The 24,051-nt window shown below is 56.3% G+C and overlaps 1 protein-coding gene across 2 annotated transcripts in view; it reads left to right on the top strand.

Moving 5' to 3' along the window:
- ZBTB16 (zinc finger and BTB domain containing 16) overlaps positions 1–24,051 on the top strand; it is a 183,042-nt gene that overhangs the window by 154,036 nt on the left and 4,955 nt on the right. For both annotated transcript variants that reach the window (XM_029956190.1, XM_029956191.1), the window contains 2 exons: positions 18,947–19,117; positions 23,757–23,924. In XM_029956190.1, coding sequence (XP_029812050.1) covers positions 18,947–19,117; positions 23,757–23,924 — 339 coding nt within the window. The remainder of the gene's footprint in view (positions 1–18,946; positions 19,118–23,756; positions 23,925–24,051) is intronic.

The raw sequence follows: 24,051 nt of genomic DNA on the forward strand, positions 1-24,051 counted from the left end.
CACATAAGTTGCTTCATCTGAAATTTAGCTCCTGTTCAGTGGCAGAAGACATAGGTGCAGATGCCTTAGCCTGGATGCACGGAGGTAGAAAAAACAGTGCAGGGACCACACTGCCTTCTCTCGGGCCTTCCTGATTTCCACTACCCTCGCTGTGATTAGAGGAGCCGAAGCCCACGAGCTGCCAGGGACATCGTTGGGAGATGTTGTGGGTTGGTGGGGGGAGATGATGGTGGTGTCTTTCCTCTTGTTTCCTAAGTGCTTTATTCCCCGGGCCCCTCAGATGAAGAGGTAGCCTTTAGCATTCTCCTACTGTGTGCTGTTACTAGGAAACTCCAGTCTTCTCTCAATAGGCCACTGTTTTCAGGAAAACACCTGCATCTGAGTGCCACAGGGAGGAGGAAGGAAAGGGGAGGCAGGGTGGGGTGGGTGGCCCGGGTGGCCTGGGAAGTGTTTGGGGAACGGAAGGGCCAAGGACAGATAAGGGGTTGGTAAGTGCCGAGGAAAGTGGCTTTGACCACAAGATGTCCCTGCATGGAGAGAACGTTCATGAAACAAGACCGGCCTGGGGGGAGGGCTGGTGGGGAAATGTTCTTGGTGTGGACATCTTTGGCAGGATAGGGTCTTTCTAGCCTTTGCTGCTGATTCCAGAGGCTTGAGGAATTCCCCAGTGTGTTTATCTGAGCTTAGAGAGAATGCTTTAAAGGTGACTTACTCCTTTCCATGATTTTGGCCAAAATCTTGAAAGTCCACAATCACTGACCTGAATGAAGAGAAAGTGCCATCAATGAAACAGTGAGGAGAGAGGCATAAAGATGGTTGAGTAAACACTGCTCATCTTTTTTGTGTTTAGGGGTTCTCTGAACTTGAGAGGTAGGGAGTCAAGTAGGAGTGAGCATGGGGTCTGGACAGAAGGAGGGACCTGTACCGGGCAGGGCCAGGCCGCCTTCACCCGGGAGCTAGTGCGTCCTGGGGCCACCTGTGCGGTCCTGTTTGCTTACAAGGACACCCGCACTCCCCGTTGACACGTCCTCCATCCCTAGAGCCACAAGAACCGGGGTTTGGTGCCAAAGCCAAGGGGGACGCTGTACCAACATCTGACAAGAGTCAGAGCCTCTTTAAGAAAAACCAGTCTTTGTGTTCCTAGCAGGATGGTCTTGGAGGTCACAGTTGATGAGCATGTTAGTGACACGACTTTTGCCACTTCCTCTAGCAGCCCTATTTTAGGAGTTTTGCTGTAGAACTTGAATCTCAGAGTAGTATATTATACACAGTCACCATCTGAAAGAGGATAACCCCCCCCCGGAGCGTGATTTTGAGGAGCCCATTGCTCGGGTAGGGAGGGCTCTGGTGCTGGGGCTAGCCTGTGGGCAGCTCCAAGTGGGCCCTGCAGGGAAGTGGGGGGCCTCCTAGGGAGGCAGTGTGCACCGAGGGCACCTGCAACCTGGGTCCGTGTTCTGCCAGGGGTCAAAGGGGTGCCAGGTTTGACATCAGGTCCTGAGCTGTGGCAGCGTGTTGGCTGCCGGCTCACAGCTGTGGCCACTCCATTCTGCAGCCCTTCTTCGGAAAGATCTGGACCCTCCACTCAAGTGAATAACTTCCCATCTTTTAAAGAAATGTTTCTTTTTGAGAGAGAGAGAGAGTGTGTGTATGAGAGCAGGGGAGGGGCAGAGAGAGGGAGGGAGAATCCCAAGCGGGCTCTGCATTGTCAGCACAGAGCTGGACTCGGGGCCCAAACTCACCAACTGTGAGATCATGACCTGAGCTAAGGTCAAGAGTCAGACGCTTAACCGACTGAGCTCCCCCCCCCCCAGGCTCCCCGAATGACTTGCCATCTTGAAGAGACCTCTGAGTTGTTCTGTTCTGGGTACCACGTGAATGATTACTGCCAGGGTGCGGGGAGCAGCCATGCCCAGGAGAGCCTGTGCTCTGGTTCTAAAGCACACCTCACAGCCCTACCTGGTAGACGTACAGGACCATACAGGCCCAGAGGCCTGCGACAGGCGATCTGGGCTGGAGCGGGGTGCTGGAGCGGGGATGGAGATGTGCTGCCTTGAAGTTGGTAAGAGTGAAAAACCCATGGCTCGGGCTCACGAAATCACAATCGGTCAGGAACAGTGGTCCAAGCCCACTGGAGGTGGTATTCATAGGTGACGTTTGTTTTTTAAAGTTTACTTATTTATTTTGAGGGAGAGCAAGGAAGGGGCTGAGAAAGAGAAGGAGGGAGAGAATCCCAAGCAGGTTCCACGCTGTCAGGTGCAAAGCCCCATGTGGGGCTCGAACTCCCGAGATCATGACGTGAACCAAAATCAAGAGTCAGATGCCTCACCAGCTGAGCCATCAAGCGCCCCCCATAGGTGACAGTTTAATATATTCATTTATTTACTTAGTTATCCATCCAGTAAATATTTATCAAGTGCCCATTATGTATCTAATAGTATATTAGGTTCTGGGGACACAGTGGTGAGCAGAACAGAATCCCTGTGCTCATGAAACTCATGGCTTATGGGGAGACAGATGAATAATTACACGAGTCACGTACAGGATAAATACCATCATGGTGGAGGGGGAAGATGTCATACGGGCACACATGAAGGCCCCCAACTGGGGAAGCGGTGTCGTCAACGTTTTTAAGTAAAGAAGATGAAGCAAATGGGGGAGAAAGAGAAGAATGCCAGGCTAGGGTCGGCGTGGGTTAACGTCCAGAGCTGGGAGAGAATCAGGCAAGTTCACGGAACTGAAGACAGGGCAGGGAAGAGGGCAAAGACCAGAGTGCGTACAGGTGCGTGGGCATGAAACGTGAGGCCCCCTGAAGACCACTTTAAGTAGCTCCATCATTTTCCTGAGGGCAGTGGGGAGCCACTGAAAGATCTTAGAGGAGTAACATCAGATTATGCTTCTCAAAAACGATGGACCCTACACAGTTGTGACTAGATGGGAGGCAGGGAGATTAGTTAGGACGATATTGCCATAATCTAGGCAAGAACGTATGGTAGCTTCGACCAGGGTCATTGCAGTGGGGTGGATGAGAAAGGGGAAGATCAAGAAAGCTAGAAGGCTGAGGAAATAGAGTGATTGGTGTGTTGCGAGCGGTAAGAAAAAATCAAAGGTGGTGGCCACTTTTCTTGCTCAGGTGCCGTGTGATGGTAGTTGAGCTCTTTACTGAAATGGGGAAGGCGAGAAGAGGAGCCGAACATTTTTGTTGTTGCTGTCATTCAGATAATGAAGTTTTGATACTACAGCAGTGACATGTCCAGTGGGGAGCTTTCCGGAAGGCATTTGGATATACAGTCATGTTGGGAATTGAGAAGAGAGAGACGCTTTGGACATGTGTATTTGAGAGTCATCAGCATGTAAAAGGACCTTTGAAGAGAGTTTATAAAACAAGAGTGTATAGGAAGAGAGCTTAAAACAGAGTCTGGAGCCCCCCCCCCTCTTTCTGCCTCTCTAGAGCAATGGAAACCCACATGGAGGTTGAAGAGGAATCACTGGAAGGCACAGGAGGGAGCCCGGGAGAGTGTGGTGGCAAGGAGGAGGTTTCAGAAAGGGAAGCGTGGTCAGCAGCTTGATGCTGCTGCGAGGTCCCCTAAGGGGAAGACCAGAAAACGTCTGTTGAATTTAGCGACGCATGGGGGTCACTGGTTATGAGAAGCAAACGGTTGTGGTCTTGGTGGGACAGCGGAAGCAGGAAGAGATCATGGTGGGTGGTGGGGTTAATGAGGCTTGGGAAGTAGAGGCAGTCCACGTGGGCAGCCCTGGGCGTGGAGAAGGGAGGAGGTGACCGAGCCAAGGTTGGGTTTGGCAGGGCGGGGGCAATGGAGAGATCACGGGGAGGGGACTCAAGAGCTGGCAAAGAGGCAGCTGGCAATTGAACTGTGGGTCTGGAAGGGTGGACTGAATGGTTATAGAAGTGAGGAGAGGAAGGGCTGCCAGGGAGTGTCCGGACATCAAGTGGAGGGAGGACTTGGAGGGCGGGAAGGAGGTTTAAATTGAACACCTCCGAGGAAAAGCTCTGGTTGGTGCTGGAAGGCCTGGAATGTTCTCTGGAAGCGCCTCCTGCTGTGGTTCAGTTCACAGCACCTTGGCCACAACACCATCATTCGATCTCTTACCTACCTGTCTCTCCATGACCCTCACCCCGCCCCCTGGGTCAGCATTCTAAGCGCCCCCATGTCTCGGTTCCACCTGGCATGGCGGTGGGCACTTGCTGTGTATTATCTCGAGTCTTCCCGGCGTCCTTGAACTTGGGTTTTCGCACTCTACTAACAGATGAAGGAACCAGACCCAGAGCTAGTAGGACATGCATATGACGGTACGGCTGGTAACCAATGGCAAAGACAGGATTTGAACCCAGGTTTCATCTGACTTCAAAGTCCAGGCTCTTTGCAGAGCCCTTCTTAGACTCTAAGCATCTTGGTGGCGAGCAGTATCTTGGCATGACAGCCTTGGGATTTGATGCCTGCACAGAATGGGAACTCAAAAAAGGCTAGATGCAGGAGCGAGTGAGAAAACGCCCCAGTGGTGTCAGAGTGGCTCTCCATCCCATGCCCCGAGGCGGGTAGAAGTAACACCACCTGAAGAGAGACGTGAGGACGTCGGAAGGCAGGGGAACAGAATGGGAGGATCTGGTGATCCAGCAATGAGAGAAGTCTCTTCTGGCCACCGTGCTGGCCACCGGGATGCTGGACGCACATACAGCCTTAAGGTCTCCCGACTGTCCTGGGGGCCCCCTCGGCCCCCGGTCCTGCCAGGGCGTGGCCCACAAACTCCAGAGGAGGAACTGAAAGGGGAGGTACCCAGGAAACAGAATTTCCACGGGAGGAAAGAAGAACCCCAAACCACTAAGTGACATTTGACTTTGCATTTCCTTTTAGAATCTGAGCTGTAGTTTCTCTACAGACCTTCCTCCGGGCGTCACGGGTGTGCATGCATGCGTGTGCACGTGTGGCGTGGCGGGGGGGGGGGCGGGGGACCGAGTTGCCCATCCGTTGTCCAGCGGACACACACACACCATCTAACATGGCCTTGAGGCCCAGACAGGCACCTGCTGCATGCTCCGCCCCCTCAGCCTGGGATCGATGTCGTGAGTCAGGAACACGGCCTACGTACAGGGCGGGTGGTTCCGGATTTGGGGGAAGTGGCAAAGTCTGGTGGACGGTGTTCTGTTTTTCTTCATGACCATAATCACACTCCTCCCCCTCCCTCCCTGAATAGCAAAAAGGAGCGTCTCCTCCTTCCAGGCTTTCAGAGCCACTGCGATGCCGCTAGGAGCCTCCTCCTCAGGCCTCCGTGGCTCCTCCTCACCGTGTGTTCAGCCCGCCTATAAATTCCGCGTCCTCCCTCTGAGCGCCATCATCACTAGCCTATTTCTTCCTTGGGTGGCAGGGCACAAGGCTTAGTGGACCAGTATGGACCGCATGAAAGTCTTGGGGCCTGAGGGCGGTGGCCTGTCACCACATCAGGCACGCTGCCGCCACAGTCCATCCCCAACCTGTGCGCATGCGCCACCTGCACCTGTGCGTGCACGCGCGCCCTCCCTACCTGGCGAGGGCGCCATCTGTACGCATGCGCCACTCCCACCTGTGCGTGTGCATCCCCCACTGTGCGTGCTCGTCTCCCCACCTGTGCACGCGCGCCCCCCGCCGTCCGCCCGGGAGGGCTGCACCCTGTGGGGGGGGATGTGAGCAGGAGCTAGAAGAGCATGGCGAGCAGATGGAAGTCCTCGGACTGTAGGAGCTTTAAAGGATCACGGAGCCTATCCTCTTTATATCGGGGATGAGATTGAGGACCAGAGAGAGAAAATTCATCTGTTTAATCCCGCATCCACCCATTCATCCTTCCCTCTGTCCAGTGCATAGTCCTGGACACCTGTCAGGGCCGAGAGCTAACAGCGATGCGTGAGAGAAAGGAGGCCCCTGCTTTCAGGCGGCTTTCATTCTGATGGGGAGAGGGAGACAGTAACCCTTGAACTTGAGGCCACTCGCCCGAGGCTGGCTGGTGTCAGCGCTGAGAAGGCGGGACAGCCTGCAGGGTCCTTTCCAAGGACGGTCACGTGGTCCCTCCCGGCTTCCTGGGAGCCGGTTCCCTTCCGTTCTTCGCTGCAGATGGAGACTTCGAGAAGGAGCGAAACTGAGTTTTGGATACATCTGAGCCGCAGGGGGGCTGTGTTCCTGCACAAGTAACTTTTGCCTGGTAGAGACTAAGGATTCTTTTTATTTCAGTAAAATACGTATATAGCATAGACTTCACCATCTTAACCGTTTTTAAGCGTACAGTTCGGTGACATTAAGCACACTTGTGGTGCTGTGCGGCCTTCGCCACCATCCGTCCCCAGACCTGTTTCATCCTCCCAAACTGAAGCTCGTGCTCATGAGGCAGGTCTTCCCACCCCCTGAGATGAGGCACCCTCCATGTTTTGTGCTGTGGGGGGCCCAGGCAGTCTGGTGAAACCCATGAACCCTTCCTTAAGATGACGTCTCTGAACGGAGCAAGTAAAATCCACGAGATTGTAAGTGGACACTTGGAACACAGATCCAAAAAAATGTTTATTAAAAATCATGGGTAATAACATACTTGTGGTTCTTTGTTATCCTGTCAGGCTCACGCGGGGGCTGAACACCCACATATTTTCCAGGAGTGGTTTGCACAAACGCTTGGACACACACGCGGCACCCTGGCCTGTGTTGTGGGGCTGCAGGGGTCCACTGTCCGTGACCAAGCCACAGGTTCAGCTAATGTGGCCGGGTTTTGTTTTTGCTTTTATTCCCCATTGAAGGAGCTGCTGAATTTCACGTAGCGGTTAGGGAAAATACAGCTAGAATTTTTTTTTTTCTCCAAGCTCACCAGCCTCCCCATTTCTGTCCCTGGACAGCTTGGGGCCGTTGTGGGCTCTAGGTTCGGAGGCCAAGACAGAGTTTGTCTAGTCCAGGGCCAGGAGTGTGCTGATGGGTAGGACATGGTGACTGCACCCTGCCCAGTGCATGCGCCCCGGAGGGAGGGAAGGCAGGAGCCCGGCCAACGGGGAAAAGGTGCCCCCATTCTCCCAGAGCCGCCAGCCTGCTGTCTGAGGTGGGCGGGGCCGGTGCCCCCTGGAAGTGTGCCTTCTGGCAGCTTCCCCGCCCCCCTTCCACCCCCTTGTCCAAAGGCTCAATGCAGAAGGGAGCCATATGGTCCTTTGTGGACACATTTTCCCTCGTACAGTATCGTCCTGGTGTGAATGCAGGGCCTGGCTCTCCAGTGTCAGCTGTCCCTCCCCTGCGGCCCCATCCCCCCGCACCCCCGCAGCCAGCCCCGAGAGGAGCAGGTTGTGGGGGGCAAGCTCACCGAGTCGGGGAGCTCTGCAGAGTCGGGGTGAGCGAGGAGTCGTTCGGTAACACCCACACACACACTCACACAGAAAACTGTTGAAGTGAAGTCAAATGTCTCAAAGTCAGATCCCTTTTTAGTATGAATTTGCTGTGTCTCATTCTGAGCACTAATTCCAATTTAATTGCAAGTGGCCTGAAGCCTCTTCAATAGGAGTAACAAATGGTTTGATTTTGTAAACTTCATCAGACTGCATTTTAAATGCGACACAGTAGCCCAGCTCGAATGCCAATGAAGCACTGGAGTAGCTCTCTGTTTACTAATTATCCGTTTTTACTCCAAGCCACGCTGGCTGGCTTGTCTGATTAAATCGGATTTGTGGGATAGAGAACAGCTAGCAGAGTTTTCTCTATAGTAAACGAGATTGAAACTATGGGCCGCCTGGCTGCACACTGTAAATTATATTTCCTTTTAAAGGGGACGTGTCTCTTTTATTTCTCTGTCGCCCGTCCTGCATATTAAACTTTACGGTACAGAAACGGACCCGGCTCATCCTCTGGAACCAGCTCGCTTCTGTGACTTTCCATGTTGGTCTCGGAAGAACCGGAAAGGAAAACGGGTAGCAACATCCCTCGCGTCTCCACCTAGCCTGTCTCTTTTTCAATTCTTTGCTTTTCTCTCTTTCATCCAGGGGGCGAGTTTTCATTATCCCATTATTCTAAAAGGTACCTGAGATGATGTGGCTCCTTAGAATCCATTCTGAGGAGCCCAAACAAGGGTTCTAGCGAGAAAAAATATATGGGGACCCAATCCAGAGGGCTTTTAGCCTTTCTGAGATGCGTGAGTATTACTGGGTGGTATCAGGCTTGGACAGGCAGGGGTGGGTGTGGATTGTGGGGGGCGTTGAAAGGAGGTCAGTTTCTGAAAAATTGCATTTGTTCTTTTGGTTCAGTCCGGAGTGAAACCCTTTGCTGTGAGCAGAATGAAATGAAGATCCCCTGCTTTCTTTCTGTGAGCAACAGAGCTAAAGGGCTAGATGGTCACTGGACCCGTGCCCGTGGGTGATGCTCAGGTTGAGGGAGCTGGTGCGCCCGCCCTTCACGCTCTGGGACCTGGGGTCTGGCCTGGAGCTGCTGGGTCCTTTGAACGGTTTATTCCTCTCTGTCTAGGAAAACCGCCTCCACCCTGCATCCTTTCTGTGAAGCACTCTCTGCGTCTCTCCGTCTCCATAAAACGAAGGCAGGGCAGCCTTGAATAAGGTGTCATCAGGCTGGCCTTAAACTCTGCCGTTGCTAAGACTTTAATTCCAAGAGCTCGGCCTGTCCAGCCCTCACTCTCCGTATCTACCTTTGTGCGGGAGCTCTTTATATTTTAATTTGCTTCTGAATGTCCTGCAAAATTAACGGTGTGCGCACTCTTCCCTTTTTTGGCCATTGTGTGCGGTACCGTTTGGGGAGCCTGGCGGTGCCTCTGATGGTCTGGTTACCGTGGGAATGAATGGCCACCGCACTCTCAGGCTCCCGGCCCTCCTTTCAATTGTTGACAGTAAAAAGCGTTTAAATGCTGCTTAATTTGTAATCATCTTCTGGGGGGGAAAGGAGAAGAACCATTAAAATGTCAGTAAAATGAATACGTCGTCTCTCTCTCTCTCTCTCTCTCTCTTTTAGGTTGGGTTTTGTTTATTTATATGGGGTTGCTTTTCTTTTCATTGCCTGATGTTTGTCCGATATTGAAATGGCTCTGAAACAATTAGCATTTCACTTTATTTTGAATATCTGCCCCCCACCCCCCCGCCCCTGCTCTCTTCCCCAAACCGTTCTGTCTCTCCGGGTCTTTGTCTGGCCTCTGTCCGTCTCTCCTTGTCTGTCCCTGCGCTTCGCTCCGGACCTCCTCCTACCTCCACCTTGGTGTCTCTGGAACACATCGGGGTTTACAGGAAGTGGTAAATAAGACCCGAGCTGAGTTGTTTTTTCCCAGAGACCCCTTGGCTGGGCCCTGGCTCCTCCCCCAAGGGCCTCGAGATGATTTAGGGGATTCCTGGAACCAGAGAGATTGACTCCAGAAAACATCTTGTCCACGGGATGGACAGAAGGGATGAAGGAGGCCTGGTAAGAACTTACTACACAAATAGGGACCTCGGGTTTCATCCTTAGGCGGAACCGCCTTACTCTGTCCTGAAGTTCTGCACCGGACCCACCACCGCTCAGAATTGTGCCTGGGGCTCCCCGGTGGCTCAGTCACTTAAGCGTCTGACTCTTGATTTCCACTCTGATCATGATCTCGCGGTTCGTGAGCTTGAGCCCCGCATCGGGCTCTGCACTCACAGTGCGTGGGATTCTCTCTCTTTCCCTCTCTCTCTGCCCCTAACTGCCCCCCACCTCTCTCCCTCTCTGAAAGTAAATAAATAAACTGAAAAAAAAAATCACAGTGCGTGCCATGGGGGCACCAGGTCCCAGGGAAATGAGACCCCTGGCTTCAGAGAGTCTGGTTTTCTCACTCACCCTCTCCGAGGGTCTCTGGCTTTTCTATCATGGTGGTGCCAGGAGCACGGGAGAGAAAGCCTCGTAGAGGCTTGGTGGTACCTCAGACCCAGCGACTCCAGAATAGCCTTTCGGATTGGCCAGTTCCGGAAGGAACTCAGCAGGTAACTGGTGGTCACTTGAGGGAAGGACCTAGCACGTTCTCTCAAGACTCGCTTTCCTCATCTTCCTAAAAATCCCTGTCTCACAGGGCTCAAGAATGACTTAGGGGTGATTGACCTGGATTGGCCCCTAGCAATCGATGTGGGTCTTGTCTTTGCCTCACTGGTGACTGTGCCTCGGTCAGTGGTTTCCAGTGAAACCTCGAGATTCGCTGTCCGAGAAATGGCTGCGCTACATCTCGGTGGGAGAAGGATCTTCCAGGCTTCCAGCACGCTCTTGCGTAGGCCTAGAATAATTGACTGCTAGAGTAGGAGGGAAAGCTTTCAAGGATCATTTATTTCCACTTTCACTTTTCCAGTGATGAAAAGGAGACCCAGAGACATCTAGTAACTAACCCAGGAGTGCACAGCGCGTTAGTCACTGAGCCAGGACCGGAGGACAGGCCTTCGGGCTGAAGACCCCAGTGCTTTCCATTCTTTACCCTCTTCAGTTGGGAGTCTTTGGTGGAAACGTCCTAGGAAAGAGTAGAGCAGGAGGACAATGGCTTGCTTGGCCAGTCCTTTCGCACATCACTCACTTCAGGGGCCCTTTCCCAGAAGCCACCGGGAGCAGAGGACTTAGAGACTGGGTGAGCCTAGCTTCTTACAGCCCAGCTCACACAGGCTACGGAGAGCTGAGGGTGCAGAGCACAATGTGTGCCAGCCGGACTCGGGAGGAGCCCAGTGGAGCTCTGGGTTTGCCCCCCGCTACCCTCCATGCCAAGTGTGGAGCCTTTGGGAACCCAGAGGGTAGACAGGCGCCTCTCTCCCTTGGGCGTTACTCCTGTAGGACAGGCAGCGTGGAGGACGCGGCTCTCTCCCTTGGGAGGAGAGGCTGCACCAGGGTCCATCAAGGCAGCACTCCGTTCACCTGCCCCGTCCGTCCCCCAGTCCGTCTCCTCCCACACTGGCCCTGTCTCAGACGCACCTCTCCTGTCCCAGCTGGGCAGGACCTGGGAGCAGCTTCTGATCCCCAGGGCTGGGCAACCACAGGCTGCCCCTTCCCTCCCAGGCCTGTTGAAGTTGGTCCAATTTTTCAATCGTGGGCCAATTAGTTTCACAAATGGGGGGCCCCGTGGTGCCAGGGCACATTTGTTCCGGGCCTGCGCACTGGCTGGGCCCCATTGTCCGGCCTCCTGCCCCCGTGTGGGCCCATTGTCCTCGCCCGCAGCGGGGGCTGCTTACCGCTGATTTATACGGGCAGGCGTCCTGCGGGCTCCAGGCTGCACTGCCACAGCTGGCCGAGGTGCTTAAGGCCGGGGACCCGGTGACCTTTGCCCCAGTCCTGCTGTCATTTTGAAAGTTACAGACCAGAGGGCTGCATACCTCTCCGGATTTACTTCCCACCCAAGCCCACCCCCTATTCTCTCTCCCTCTCTCTCTGTCTCTTCCTTTCCTTCTTCCTTCCTTGCTCCTGTGGGGGAAGTTTGGACTCACTCTGGAATGTCTGGAAGGTTCAGGAACAGGGCCAGGAAGTGGCTACAGGTGTAGGTGGGAAGAGGAGAGGCGTCTGGTGTGGACTTTGCTGCCGCCTCCCCTACTGTGGCTTTCAATCCTGGCTTCCCTTCCCTGCTTCCACATCAGATGCTGGCGTGGGGGTGGGGGAAATGGGGGCGGAGGGTCCCATCGGTGTGACATCATGCCGTTGAGTTTGCCCTTGGCGTCTTTTCTGCTAGGGGCCGCGCCCCCTGGGAAGCAGGGCGGGCACGTAACCAGGCAGCACGGACCCCATCCCGTTTTCACCTGTTGACTCTGTGCTGCAACCCACACTCCACTTTCCTCCTCCGTTTCCCTTCCTTCCCTTCCTCTTCCACCGCTTTTTCCTGTCCCCCTCCTCCCGTCTCTCTTCCTCTCCGGCTTGTGTGTTGGAGTGATTGACAAAATTAGTAAATCCATTCATGTTACTTTTATTGTGCAGGTCTCAATAAATCCCCTGTGTCCGGGGTGCACCTTAATGAGCTAGCGAGCTGACAAATTTGTTTACTGTAGCTGGAGGTGTGAGTAATGAAATGCACTTGTGTCTGTGGCTCGCTGCTAAACAAATACACGGGTTTCTGGGAGCCGGCGCTGCTCGCTGCCGCCTGAGGAGGCGGCCACATTCCCCCAGAGACCGCGGGGGTGGGCGCGCGCGTGCCCAGGGCCGGGCGCTTTGAGACAGGGACTCGCTCGCCTGCCCTGGCTTCATTCTAAAACAAATCTGAATCAGTTGTTCTGGCTCCTCCCCTTTTTGGTTATTCATTGAGACCTCTCTGTTCCCTGGACTGATGACATGAACCCATAACCGTCCCCCTTTCTCTTGCGGAAATGGAACTCCTTCCAGGAGTCAAGAGAGAACAGGGAAAGGGGTGGGGAGGGCTGGATACGGAGACTGGAATTGACTGGAAGACTAGAGGCTAAGGGTTTCAGCTCCCGGCTTGGTTTAAGATGTAACTGAACACATGATCAAAGGTGTCCCAGCAGCTGGTGACCCCTCTATGTTGGGACAAGCACCCATGCACAGACTTGCGGCTAATCTGGTTTGAGGCCGGCCTTCCGAGGTGCTTTCTTAGCCTCCTCCACCCGTCCTGGGCCGGGAGGCCGATGGCAGTGAAGGGAACCGTGGGGCTGTCTCCGTGCTTGGAAGCTGTCCTTTCTTGAGAGTGGGCTGACACTCTCTTGGGCTGGGCAGACCAGGCCCTCATTGCGCTCACAGCCAGCCTTCTGAAGAAGCCGGGGAATTCAGTTCAACCTAAACGATCCTGCAGCATATGCCGGAGAGAGGAGAGAGGGAGCACTTGACCCGATCTCCAGTAGATCCCTTGAGAAGGGCCCAAACCCTAAGTGATGGTGCAGGGGAGGCCAAAAGGGAGGCACCCCTGTCGATGTCACGGCTGGGCATGCGTTTCCTTTCTGTGTGCTCTGTGTCCCTGCCCCTCCACACCTGTGGCCTTCGTCGTCCTCTTGAGATGCAGACAGAGCCTTCCCGCCTTCGGTGTGAGTCAGCCTTGGACCGCTTGCCTCCGTCTTCTCGCACAGAGTGGATGATGCCGTTCTGCCGTGTTCTTTACCAAAGACAGGGGTGAGGGTCGGAGGAAGAAAGATGAGGAAGGGGAAAAGGCAGCAGTCTCGTTGATAGCCTTGGTGAGTGGCTGCCAGAGCCGCCTGTGACCGGCAGTGGCATCCGGGAGGTCGGAGCAAGTACAGAAAGATGTGTCTGAAGGATTTAGGGGTCAGACTGGGGGGTGGGGAGTAGGAGACGGTTCCAGTTTAAACCAGGTTTTCACAGCCCCCTAGAGTTGATATTTTCTTCCTCTGGAGAGGAAAAAAAGCCCTGCTGGTGGCTGCAGGAGAAGCCGCTCTCCCTCCGCTTGCCGAGGTGGGCTTGGACACGACAGGCCCATCTGTGGGCCGTGTGCACACACGCACACAGCCTGCACACGGTCCGGCACGCACACACGTGGCAGTCATAGCTAGCTTACCCAAAAAAGCCAGAGTATATTTAGATCCCTCTGCTCTTTTGATTAAGAAACTGCTTATGCTGGAGATAATAAGGGCCTTGTGGCGAGAAGGTGACACCTGAACATCCCTCCAGCTGTGGACCCTTGGATCCCTTCCTTCCTTCCTATGGAAGACCTAATTGGTATGAAAGCGGCACAGGTGTAAACGTGAGGGGTTTTGCGGCTCATAATTTCAGACCCAGTCACCACCTGGGTGAAAGAAATACCCTGGATGCCTGTGTCCCTCCTGCCCCCTGTCCCACCCTGGCCTTGGCTTTCTCCCCTTTTTTGGCTATAATTAAACTTGTTTTAAATTGAGAGTCGGTGAGTCGGACGTGCCCTGCAGTCAAAACGGGCCGTGCTGCCCTGGCGGGTGGAGGGTGGATGAGGCACGGGGCACCGTCCCTGTGACGGAAGTGGGGTAAATGGAAACCCAGATATTTGCATGGGCTCTGCCCACGTTACCTAGAACCATGCTTTTCATTCAAGAAGTTGTTTCGCTCCATAACCTCTTCTCATCTCCAGTTATAAGCCGTTTCAGGCAGGCAGCCTTGGCACGCAGCCCAGCCCTGAGCTCCAGTCAGTCTTCAGAAGTGGTGGGGGGCAACTGTTCTTTGACCTGATAAATGATTTCCTTGGACCAAGGCTAATGTATGTCTCCGATTTACCCTGAAACCTGCAGATCGAGAGAAAGCAATATATTTTGTAGAATTTACATACTCGGAAACCTTTGTCGTTTGCCTCATCAGAGCACCGGGAAGTTGGGGGTTGGAAAGGGCAGGTGAGTTAGGAATGCCGTTTCCTGGGGGAAGAAACCAGCCCAAGGGCAGCAGCTACTTGGCCCGGGGTCACAGAGCCAGGAAGGCGGCGCCTCTGGGCCAGAACGGAGGTCTTCGGCCGCTTTCACTGCATGAGGTGGTGCAGCTGGTCCCTTCTGTGGTCTCCGTCTCCGGTTTGGAGCAAAAGAGCTCAGACACCGAGCAGAAGTGGGAAGTGCTCTCCAGCCCACCGGACAGACGCACGAGGCCCCAACAAGGTCAGGTGCCAGAGTCCGGCTGGAAGTGGTCAGGAATGGCTGTGTTTGGGCTGAGCTCGCTTCAGCTCTAGCCGTCTGGCTCCCTGTGCTGGGACTCCCCCTCCCCGCCGCCCCCCTGCCCCGTGTGATTTGTCCCCGCAGCTCCTTACTTACTCTTTTATGCCCCGTGCAGGTTCTGAGTGTGCCCGGCCCCGTGCCCTGAGTCGGGGAATATAGAGATTCAGAGAACAGTTCCTGCCTTGGAGGGCTTACAATCTCATAGGCAGAACTGGGTGTCAAAAATAAGTGCATCCAAGGCCTTTCTGTGCTCTGGTCATGAAGGCTCAGAGGAAGGAGCCTTTCTTGGCACTGAGTCCTAAGTGGCGTAAGCCATCCAGGAGGTGTTCCCTAGAGTCCACTTCTGGAAGAAGCAGCCCCAAGTCGAAAGAAGGACTTAGGCGGGTCTGTCGTGTGGGGCCACGGCGATGCCCACGCAGGTCACCTGCCGCAGGAGGATGCCCAGCTGAGGGGGGACGTGGAGGCTGGAGCACAGCCCCTTTGCTTGTGAGAGCTGTGTGCCAGGCGACTGTCTGCATCTGCGCAGGGGAAGACGCGTGACTTTCTCATGCGGACAGGGGCGTCATCCTGGCCGGCACGCGCATGGTGCCTCATGTGTCCCTCTCAGCAACCACACACGGGGTGGCAAAGGATGAGCCGCGTCCGTCCTGATTCGCTCAGGACCACAGGCGAGTGAGGGGCAGACCAGGAGCTCTGTGCTGCTTTCGTCTTCCTCACATCCTGCTGGCCGTAGGATTCCTGAAGGTTCTCTGCCATCAGCAGAGGCTGCACCCGTCTCCTCAGGGTGGCATCAGGCATGAGGTCTCTCTGACGCATCGGAAGGGGCGCCAAGTATCTCTGGAGGGCAGGCCTTGGAAGGACCCGAGCGTTTGAATGCTGCCCGGCTGCACACCTCGCTGCAGCTAATGAATTTGCTAATACAATTTTCTAGATAATTTTTTCCATAGTCCCACATTTTAATGTGTTTCCAAAAGCTAGCATTGATTTGCTTAATCTCCCAGTGTAATAGAATCTGCCTTGACTCATCATACATGCGAACAATCAGCTAGGCAGAAACTACAGCAAATTGTTTAATAACTCAAATCTAGTCTCTAGATTTTTAGCCTGCATGCACCAGCGGCTTCTCTTGTGGCTCCTCTGCTCCCCGCCCCCGCCCCCCCTTCCTTTTTTTTTTTTTAATATTTTTCCATCTTCTCCACTGTTGGTCTCCAAACAGAAGGAAGGGGAGAGTGGATATGGGGCCTCAAGGCTCTTTCTCTTCACCTCTACAGCTCGGCCAGTGTTATCAGTGGCCAAGGAGAGCCCCTGAGCCTTGTGAGGTGTCCCAGGAAGGGGAGAGGGGCCCTTGCAGGGCCCTTGCAGCCTTTCCTTCCCAAGAGGTGATGATGGCACTTGTCCAGCTCGAGCCCCGGCCCCGTCTTCCCGGGGCTCGTTTCTCTCTGCTGCCTGTCCTCACAGCCCCTACCCCAGTCTGGTCCCCACTCACCTCGAGTGGTGTCAGAAAAAAGCCATCGCTCTCTCCCTGCTTCTGGCCACTTGCCGCTGCTGTTGGTCCCCACGTGACCCTGGGGGCATTGTCCTCATATATGTGTTGGGTCACACTGGTAGCCCCATCCTTTCCTGGTGTCACACAGCCTGTAGCATGGCGTGTGATCTGACCCCCGCTCACGTCCCCTGCTTGTCTCCATCCTCAGGGCATCCCGTGTCTCTGCTCTGAAGTTTGCTTGTGGTGGCTCCTTACTGAGCCTGCCGCCTGTGCCCCTCCTCCCGCTCCTTGGCTTCTTCATGCTCTTCATTACTCAAAGCCAAAGTCTCCATGAGGTCACCCTGTCTTGTCCCCTGGTGGGCCATCGACCTGTCTGGAACTAGTCTGGCGCCCTGTTTGTGTGGTTGAACTCAGCGTCCTGCTCGTCACCTAGCACGGTGCCCACGCTTAGTACTGTGCATGGAGGGTGCCGGCCGGAACCAAACGGGGTTCAGACCATCCCGAGAAGTATGGATGGCCTAGTGGGGGCAGCTTGGAGGAGCCTGCGGAAGACCAAGGGGGCAGAGAGCTACGGTGTCCTGTCTGTCCTGCGGGGTGGTACCAGCCTTTGGGACTCCGCTGGGCCTGGCTCTTCAGGCTCGGGGTGTCCTCCAGGGAATGTCACGGTCCCTCTGACCCAGGCACCTTCCACGACTGGGGATTTCAGGGGTTCCCACAAGCCCTGCTCCAGCTGACCAGCTTCTGGTAGCTGTCTGACATCTGGCTTTAGCGGGGCTGGTGCTGGGGGCCCTGGGGACGAATCAGCCAGGGCAGCTGTGTCACAGGGCGCACTGCGGATGGACGGCCCCCCCCAATCCTGAGCATATTCACCTGCTGGCCGGACACCGGGCGCTCACTGTCACTTTCTGCCCCACAGACCGCCCCCCCCAGGGCGGTGTTGCCGAGCACCCCAGCACCTCTTGGGAGGTTAGGAGGCCTCAGAGAGCTGGACCTGCGACTCAACTTGCGGTCCCCTCCCGCTGGCTCAGGTTTTCTCGCCGTTGCCGGGGTGGGTCCTGCCTGCCCGGGGGGCTCCTGGGCCAAGCTGGGTGGGAGCTGGTGTGCTGGCGTCATGTGCCCCTTCCCGAAGAAGCCTGGACAGACAGACAGACGGCACGCCCAGAAGAGGAGATGGGCCCAGCCCTGTGCTTTCCAAAATCAGACAGACCTAGGCCTTCTCAAATCCCAGCTCTGCCTCTTCGGACTGTGTGACCTTAGGCCAATTAGTTAACTGCTCTGTTTTTCCATTTGTAAAAAAGAGGGCGGGGAATGCCTGCCTGGTGGGGATCCTTGCAGGTTTTCAGTGAGATGGCAGCATGGGTAAGCAGCCAGCACAAGGCCTGCATTTGTTACTGTCCCTGTGCGCACTGAGGCCGGGAGCAAACCTACGCTCCTGCGTTGTGCTCGGCCTTCCCTGGACAGGGATGAGGCGGAGGCTGCTGGCCTCCGCAGGGGTGGCTGTGAGGAGGGGAGGGAGGGAGGGTCTGGCCTTCCCACTGGTTCACATTAAGCCCAGCCACGAATGGGACTAAGGCGGCGAGAACAGACCACCCCTTTGCTGTCTCCATGGGGGACCAGGGAGGCAGCAGGTCCTCATGCTGTCCTTCTCTTCACCCCAGTTTCCACCTGGAGCTCCCCCCTCTCCCCTCTGGGCAGGGTTGACAGACTCTAGGCCTACCTTTCTCACCTACGTCCTTCACACCGGACAGGGCCATACAGGGCTGGGCACAGGGGATACCGCCCAGGTGCCAGCGAGAGGGGAGAGATGAGCTTCCCAGGGGAGCCGACCTACTTCGGGAAACAGGATCCAAAGTGGTGGGCAGCGCACCGCCAGTTCGGACTCAGATGGTGGGTCTGGATGCTTCCTCGTGGGCTGCTGGACCCAGAATGGCTGTGGCTCGGAGCAGGTCGATCAGAAAGCGGCTGTAATTCACCTGTGCCGCTGTTCAGGGCAGGGAATGACCACAGACAGAATGAAACGAAAATCTCATGCCACTCATTAGCTTAAAGTCCTTCGACAGTTGCCCATTGGTCTTGGGATGGGGCTTAAACATCTTCACGTGGGTTTCGAGACCCCACGTGACTGGCCCTGCCCGCTCGTTCGCCTCCCCTCCACTGCCTCCCCAGCCGGGCTTCTCTGCAGGCCGGCGTGTTCAGCGATGCTGTGTGTGTGCTGGGCGCCATCTATGAGGACAGCAGAGACTTTGTCTAGTTTTCCATGGTTATTTCCCCAGTGCCCCAGAGCCTCCTCCTCATAGAAGGTGCTAGAATAATATTTGTTGAATGAATGGACTCTCGAGAAGGGAAGGGAAGACAGAGCTGGTTACAAGAACAGGGTCTGTAGCTAGCCTCCGGAGAGGATTCAGACCCAGGCAGCCGGTGTTTGAACTGCGTGTCTGCAGCTTCTGAACTTGGGGGGTGGGGGGGCCTTCAGACAAGCTGCTCAGGCTCTCTCTGGCCTTCATTGGCCTTGTCTGCAAGGCGAGGAGGCAGAGATGGGGCTGTGAACCAGCCAGCATCGAGCAGCGGCTTGGGCACCTACCGTCTTCGTTACTGGGATTCCTCACGGAGGCCACCCGGACCTTCCCAGTGCCCTGCCTTTGACACCGCGCCCCACAGAGCCGCTGACTCGCGTTTGTTGTATCGATGCACCTGATCCTCTCTCTCCCTCCCACTCGGCGTTGGGCCCCATGGGGTGATGTTGGCATCCCACGCTGGACGCTCCACCAACGCTGGGCTCGCCCTTGGGTGTGCCGCTGAGCAGGGGGGTCGGAGGCACTGGGGTGGCCCCGGCTCTCGTCTGGACGAGTGAAGAGGGAGGGAACGGCCCTGCGCCTGCGCCCCTGAGTCTCCCTTCCTGTCTCCCACAGGCACGGACATGGCGGTCTTCTGTCTGCTGTGCGGGAAGCGCTTCCAGGCGCAGAGCGCGCTCCAGCAGCACATGGAGGTGCACGCGGGCGTCCGAAGCTACATCTGCAGCGAGTGCAACCGCACCTTCCCCAGCCACACGGCCCTCAAGCGCCACCTGCGCTCACACACAGGTAGGCCCGTCCGGCGGCCGGTGCATGACCGGGTCTCCGGGAATCCGCGTCTGCGTGTACCTCCAGGACGGTAGCGTGGAGACGTGCGGCTGAGCGGCCCTCGGCCCGTCTAGGTTCAAGGCGGCCACCGTGTGGGGCTGTGGGTCCCAGTCCCTCTGGGCTCCACGTGCCAGGAACTGGTTTGAGATGCGGGCTCTCGGGTCCCCGCCCTCGGGAACCTGGGCTCTGGATGTGCAGTGGGATCCACGACTGTGCGTCCTTAGTGGGTATCCTCCAAAGACTCGGATGCAGACAGACCCCAAATGTATTTTGAGAAAAAAACTACCTGCCTGGCCTCAGCCGTCTGCTGCAGCCGCCACCCCCCGGACACGCGCTCCCTGAAGTCCGCTCGGGCTCCTCAGGGAATGTGGCAGAAGACGTCCTTCTGGCTCTAAAACAACAGAAGCAAATTTTCTATACTTGGCTCTTAACCTTGTGTCGGGGAGCAATGAGGGTTTATAAACAATGAGCCAGATGACAGGAGAGGAAAGTAGCTGTGAGTCGGGGGGCTGGGCCCTGGGCCCCGCCCTCTAGAGGGACCCTGAGGCCAAGGGGCGGGCTGATCCCCCAACGGGGTGAGGGGTGACTTAAATTCATCCCTTTCTCTGGGACAGAATTGGGTCCTCACTGACTGGAGTGGCCTGGCGGCGTCGGCGCGCCTCTCTGCGCCTGTCTGCTCTGTCCTGGGTGTGGAGTGGGAATGGGGACAGGGTGGGGCCCGGGAGACAGGCACGTTCTCTGTCGGCGTGCATAACGGGGTGTGTGCTCACGTCTGTTGGAGGGGGAGGAGAAGCTGTGCCTCAAGACAGGGATGGCAGGACCCTCCCTCTCCTCATTCTTGGGTCTTGTCACAGCTCTGGGATTAAGTATGCAGGCCAGGCCTCTTGTGGGTGGGTGGTGGGCTCTGATGAATGGGAGGGGGGGCTTTACTTATCTCGCAGGCCTGTCCTGCCAGGAGTAGGCACCCTCATCGAGGAGCCCCCCCATCCCCTGCCCCCAGCTCGCGCTTTCTGATGCCATTCACTTCAGTGGAACATATCACTGGATTTGCTTCAGACTATTTAGGTTTGTTGGCATAGGACAGGAGGGCAGGTTCGTGCAAGAAGGGCCAAGGGGGAGGGAACATCCATAAGGCCTTCCTCTAGTGACTGGATAAGCCTCCCCTGTGGTATAGGCACCAGCCCGTCCACCCCCCCCACTGGGTCCCCAAGTTCAGCCTTCATTAACCAAGTGGCCAGTCCGCTTTCCACCACCTCGAAGCTCAAGCCAGTGTGGGCTTCCTAAGACTCCAGTGGTCCCGGCCCTCCTAAGTCGCACCCAGGATGCGCCCCACTCTGCCCACGCTACCTTCCGAGAGTGCAGACGTCAGGGTCAGCTGCTGCCCGGCACGCACAGGTCTGGGGGGAGGGGCCAGCCCCGGCATAGCCTGGGAGGGGTAACTTGCTCAGTCAAGGAGACACGGGCACGTGTGCTGCCCACGCACGCGCACGGACACTCATGGATCTTCACACCAGCGAGGCCCTGTGCACGCAGGCCCTGCGTATCCAGGCTGAGCACACCCCGCACACAATGCCTCATTAATATTCCGTTGTTCTTGGCCCCGTTGCTGCTGGGGCCGGGTGTTTAGCATCGGCAGCTGTGTTTGGTAGGTTAGTCCAGCCGCGCTCTTGGCATTGATGGATCCCTGATTCACACGGCTCATCATATAATAAACCCTCAGCTGTGCTGAGGGGAGGGGCCGCTGGGACGGGGCCGGGCCGGTGCCAGGGAAACCGCCAGGTGAGGACAGGCCACTGGGGTCCAGGTGCACTGGGCAGGCCAGAGGGGCTCTCATTAGTCTCGTTTGTCCTGCACTTAATGTCAAGCTCATTAAAGAGGCTACAGAGTTAATCAACGTACCACAAATTGGATTTTGAGTTCTGCAGCCAGTTTTGTGTACATTATGGCAACACGGACACCATTAACTCTGAGGGTGAGGATTTTAGGCCAGGTGCTCCCCGCGCTTCGAAGTGCGTGCGTGCGTGTGTCTTATTTCTTCTAAGTTCCTCTTCACTCCTTTCCCTGGGCTGACTCTGGAGATTTCCTATTTAAACTCACTTAACATGTGATCCACTTCATAATTAAATTCATAAAAATCTGATCAAACAAACCTGTGTGCCTTAACCCTTTGTTTTTAAACGCTCAGGGCCCCCCTCCGGAGGGGAAGGCACAGACCGGGGCGCCCCCGCCCCCAGCCGGTGGCTGCCGATGTATGTTTTAATTACCGGCTCTTGCTAAAGTCTCACATGGCCCTGGCTTTATTTATTTATTTATATCTTAATGAGGATACTGAATCCTTGATTAAAGTCATTATCGTTGCCAATTCGGTAAGGAGGGGGAGTCGGATGTCGGCCGGCGGGGGGTGGCAGTGTGTGCCAACGTCTGTCTGGGAGGGCGGAGGGGCACGTGGGCACAGGCCCGCACACGCTGACCTCACCCTGACCAACACGCAACTAATGAGGACGGGGTGCGCCCAGACCTCTGCTCCCCTTGGCTCTGGTGGGGCTGGCGGCTGGGGCCCGGGTGGTCTGCACAGGCCTGGCGGCCAGAGGGCACACAGGCGCCGGGAACCCCAGGAATCGGTCGGGGCCCAGATCTGTGCGTGCCCCTGAGCCAGGCCCGGGCCCCGCAGATTGGGAAGAACAGGTGTGGAGGGGTGGGGGGCCCTCCTCCTGCGCCTTCTCCTGCCCGAAGCCTCGTGGGAGCGCTCTCCCCCACCCCCTCGACGACTTCTTGCAGGGAGAGAGCCTGCGGTGAGCAGACCCCAGCATCCACTCCCCACAGAGCCCTAAAAGCCCTTCAGCGCCATCAGGGAAGATGAGAATTTATGTGGGTGCGGGCCGGCGTTGGAGAGGGGAGGGGCATTGGCTAGCGGCCTGAGGAGGAGAGAGACAAGAGAGTAAAATACCATTTTAAAGAGGAAGTGAAGGCACAGGCATGCGAGTCTATAACGAGCAGGACAATTTATGCCCAGGCACGGGTGCGGTTTGACATGGGGATAATGAAAAAACGTAGGTCATTGTGGATGACTTAAACCTTCAGCAGCTGAAGAAAATGTATGAAATGCAGAGGACATTACACGGTCGGCAGCCTCCTGCATCTGCAGAGGGACGAGTGAAATACAGTGGGCCATTCTTTACCATAAACTGTGGTTGTTGGCGATGCAGCCCAGAGAAATTGTAATTACAGTGACAAGACGAATCAGCGATATTTAAATATTCATGAACAAAGTCTGGGTGATCAATCTATCTTTATTGTCTGTGCCTTCACTCCTGTAATAAATAAGTAGCTGAAGTCCTCACCTTTCAGCCCCCGGAGCCCCTACTTTGCGGGGTACCGAGCAAAAGATGGTGCATCCCCACACCCCGGCCTCTCGGCCCCCAGGGGACTGGAGAGTGGAAAGCCCAGGAAGGGAGGCTGATTGGGTACCGAGTCCAGGCCGGGGAATGAAGTTCCCCACGCTGGGCAGGGAGAGCTGGGTCCGCTGCTTCTCCCATCTCCTGGGCATCGGCCGCCCGGGGCATCCCAGGACTGCTTTCCGAGGCAGCAGGGATGCACCAGACTCCCTTCTTACCCTGGAAGGGCTTCCAACCCCGAGGCACCGTGGCCGTGACGGGGGACCCAGGGCAGCGCGTCACTTAGCGGGCCGCGGAGCATCTCGGGTCCGAGTCCCGCCTCAGCCGCTCACAAGCTGTTGGACCTCAGGCACACCTATGTCTCAGCCTCTCGTTTTTCCCATCTGTCCAGCGAGACTCCTGGGTTTCCCGGTAGGCTTTTGCAGTGACGACATGATGCGAGGCGTGTGACGTTCTTCGCACAGGAGCGAGCCCTCGACAGATGGGCCCATTTCCCTTAGAAAGTTCCATACAAGTTGTACTGCTGCTAAAATAACAAACTGCTAGACATCTCTTGTCTTTGGGCACAGAAGAAAGACAGGGGCTCGGTTTGCCTGGAGGGAGGTGTGGCTGCAGAGAATCTTCCACACCATGCTGAGGCGTGACCTGGGCTTTGCAGGACGACCAGGAGTTTGCTGTGGAGAAAAGAGGAAATCAGGCAGAGAGCCTAGGTGCTGAGACAGGAGGCGGGAGAGAGCAGAAAGCATTGGGGGAGGGGGGCAGTGTGATCTAGCTCTTCCTCAAATTGGAGGGATGTGGTTTTTTTTGAGGAGAAGGGAGTCAGTCAGGCTAAGATGGCTTTTGCCCCTCGGCCTACAGGCCAGGAAGGGAAGAGCATGAGGAGCCGGGAGGCAAGGTCTCAAAGCCCCCAAGCCTGCTTGCCCTCTGTGGGGGCCTGCCGTCTGGGGACTGGCGTTCATCCCTGAACCAGACGGGCTCTCTCTTCCTGAGACTGGCCCCTGGGCAACCGAGGGGCCACAGTAAAGTACAGACACGGGCGAACACACTGTCCACATTGGGAGCCGGAGGGGGCACGGGTCCCTCCGTGGTGTTCGGAGAACGGTGGTGAACGCAGGCGGCCTCCTGGCACACTGAGTGTGGCCTGCTGCGCCCTCAGGAGAGGGCAGGGAGAGGCAAGGCCCTGACCCAGCCCCTCGCCCCCACAGGCGACCACCCCTACGAGTGTGAGTTCTGTGGCAGCTGCTTCCGGGATGAGAGCACGCTCAAGAGCCACAAGCGCATCCACACGGGTGAGAAACCCTACGAGTGCAACGGCTGCGGCAAGAAGTTCAGCCTCAAGCACCAGCTGGAGACGCACTACCGGGTGCACACAGGTACCGCCGACGGCGGGGGCGCCCGGGAGAGGGTGGGTGCACACAGGTACCGCGGACAGGCGGGGGCGCCCCAGAGAGGGTGGGTGCACACAGGTACCGCCGACGGCGGGGGCGCCCCAGAGAGGGT

This window comes from Suricata suricatta, chromosome 11, assembly GCF_006229205.1.
Source record: "Suricata suricatta isolate VVHF042 chromosome 11, meerkat_22Aug2017_6uvM2_HiC, whole genome shotgun sequence".
NCBI classification, from domain to species: Eukaryota; Metazoa; Chordata; class Mammalia; order Carnivora; family Herpestidae; genus Suricata; species Suricata suricatta.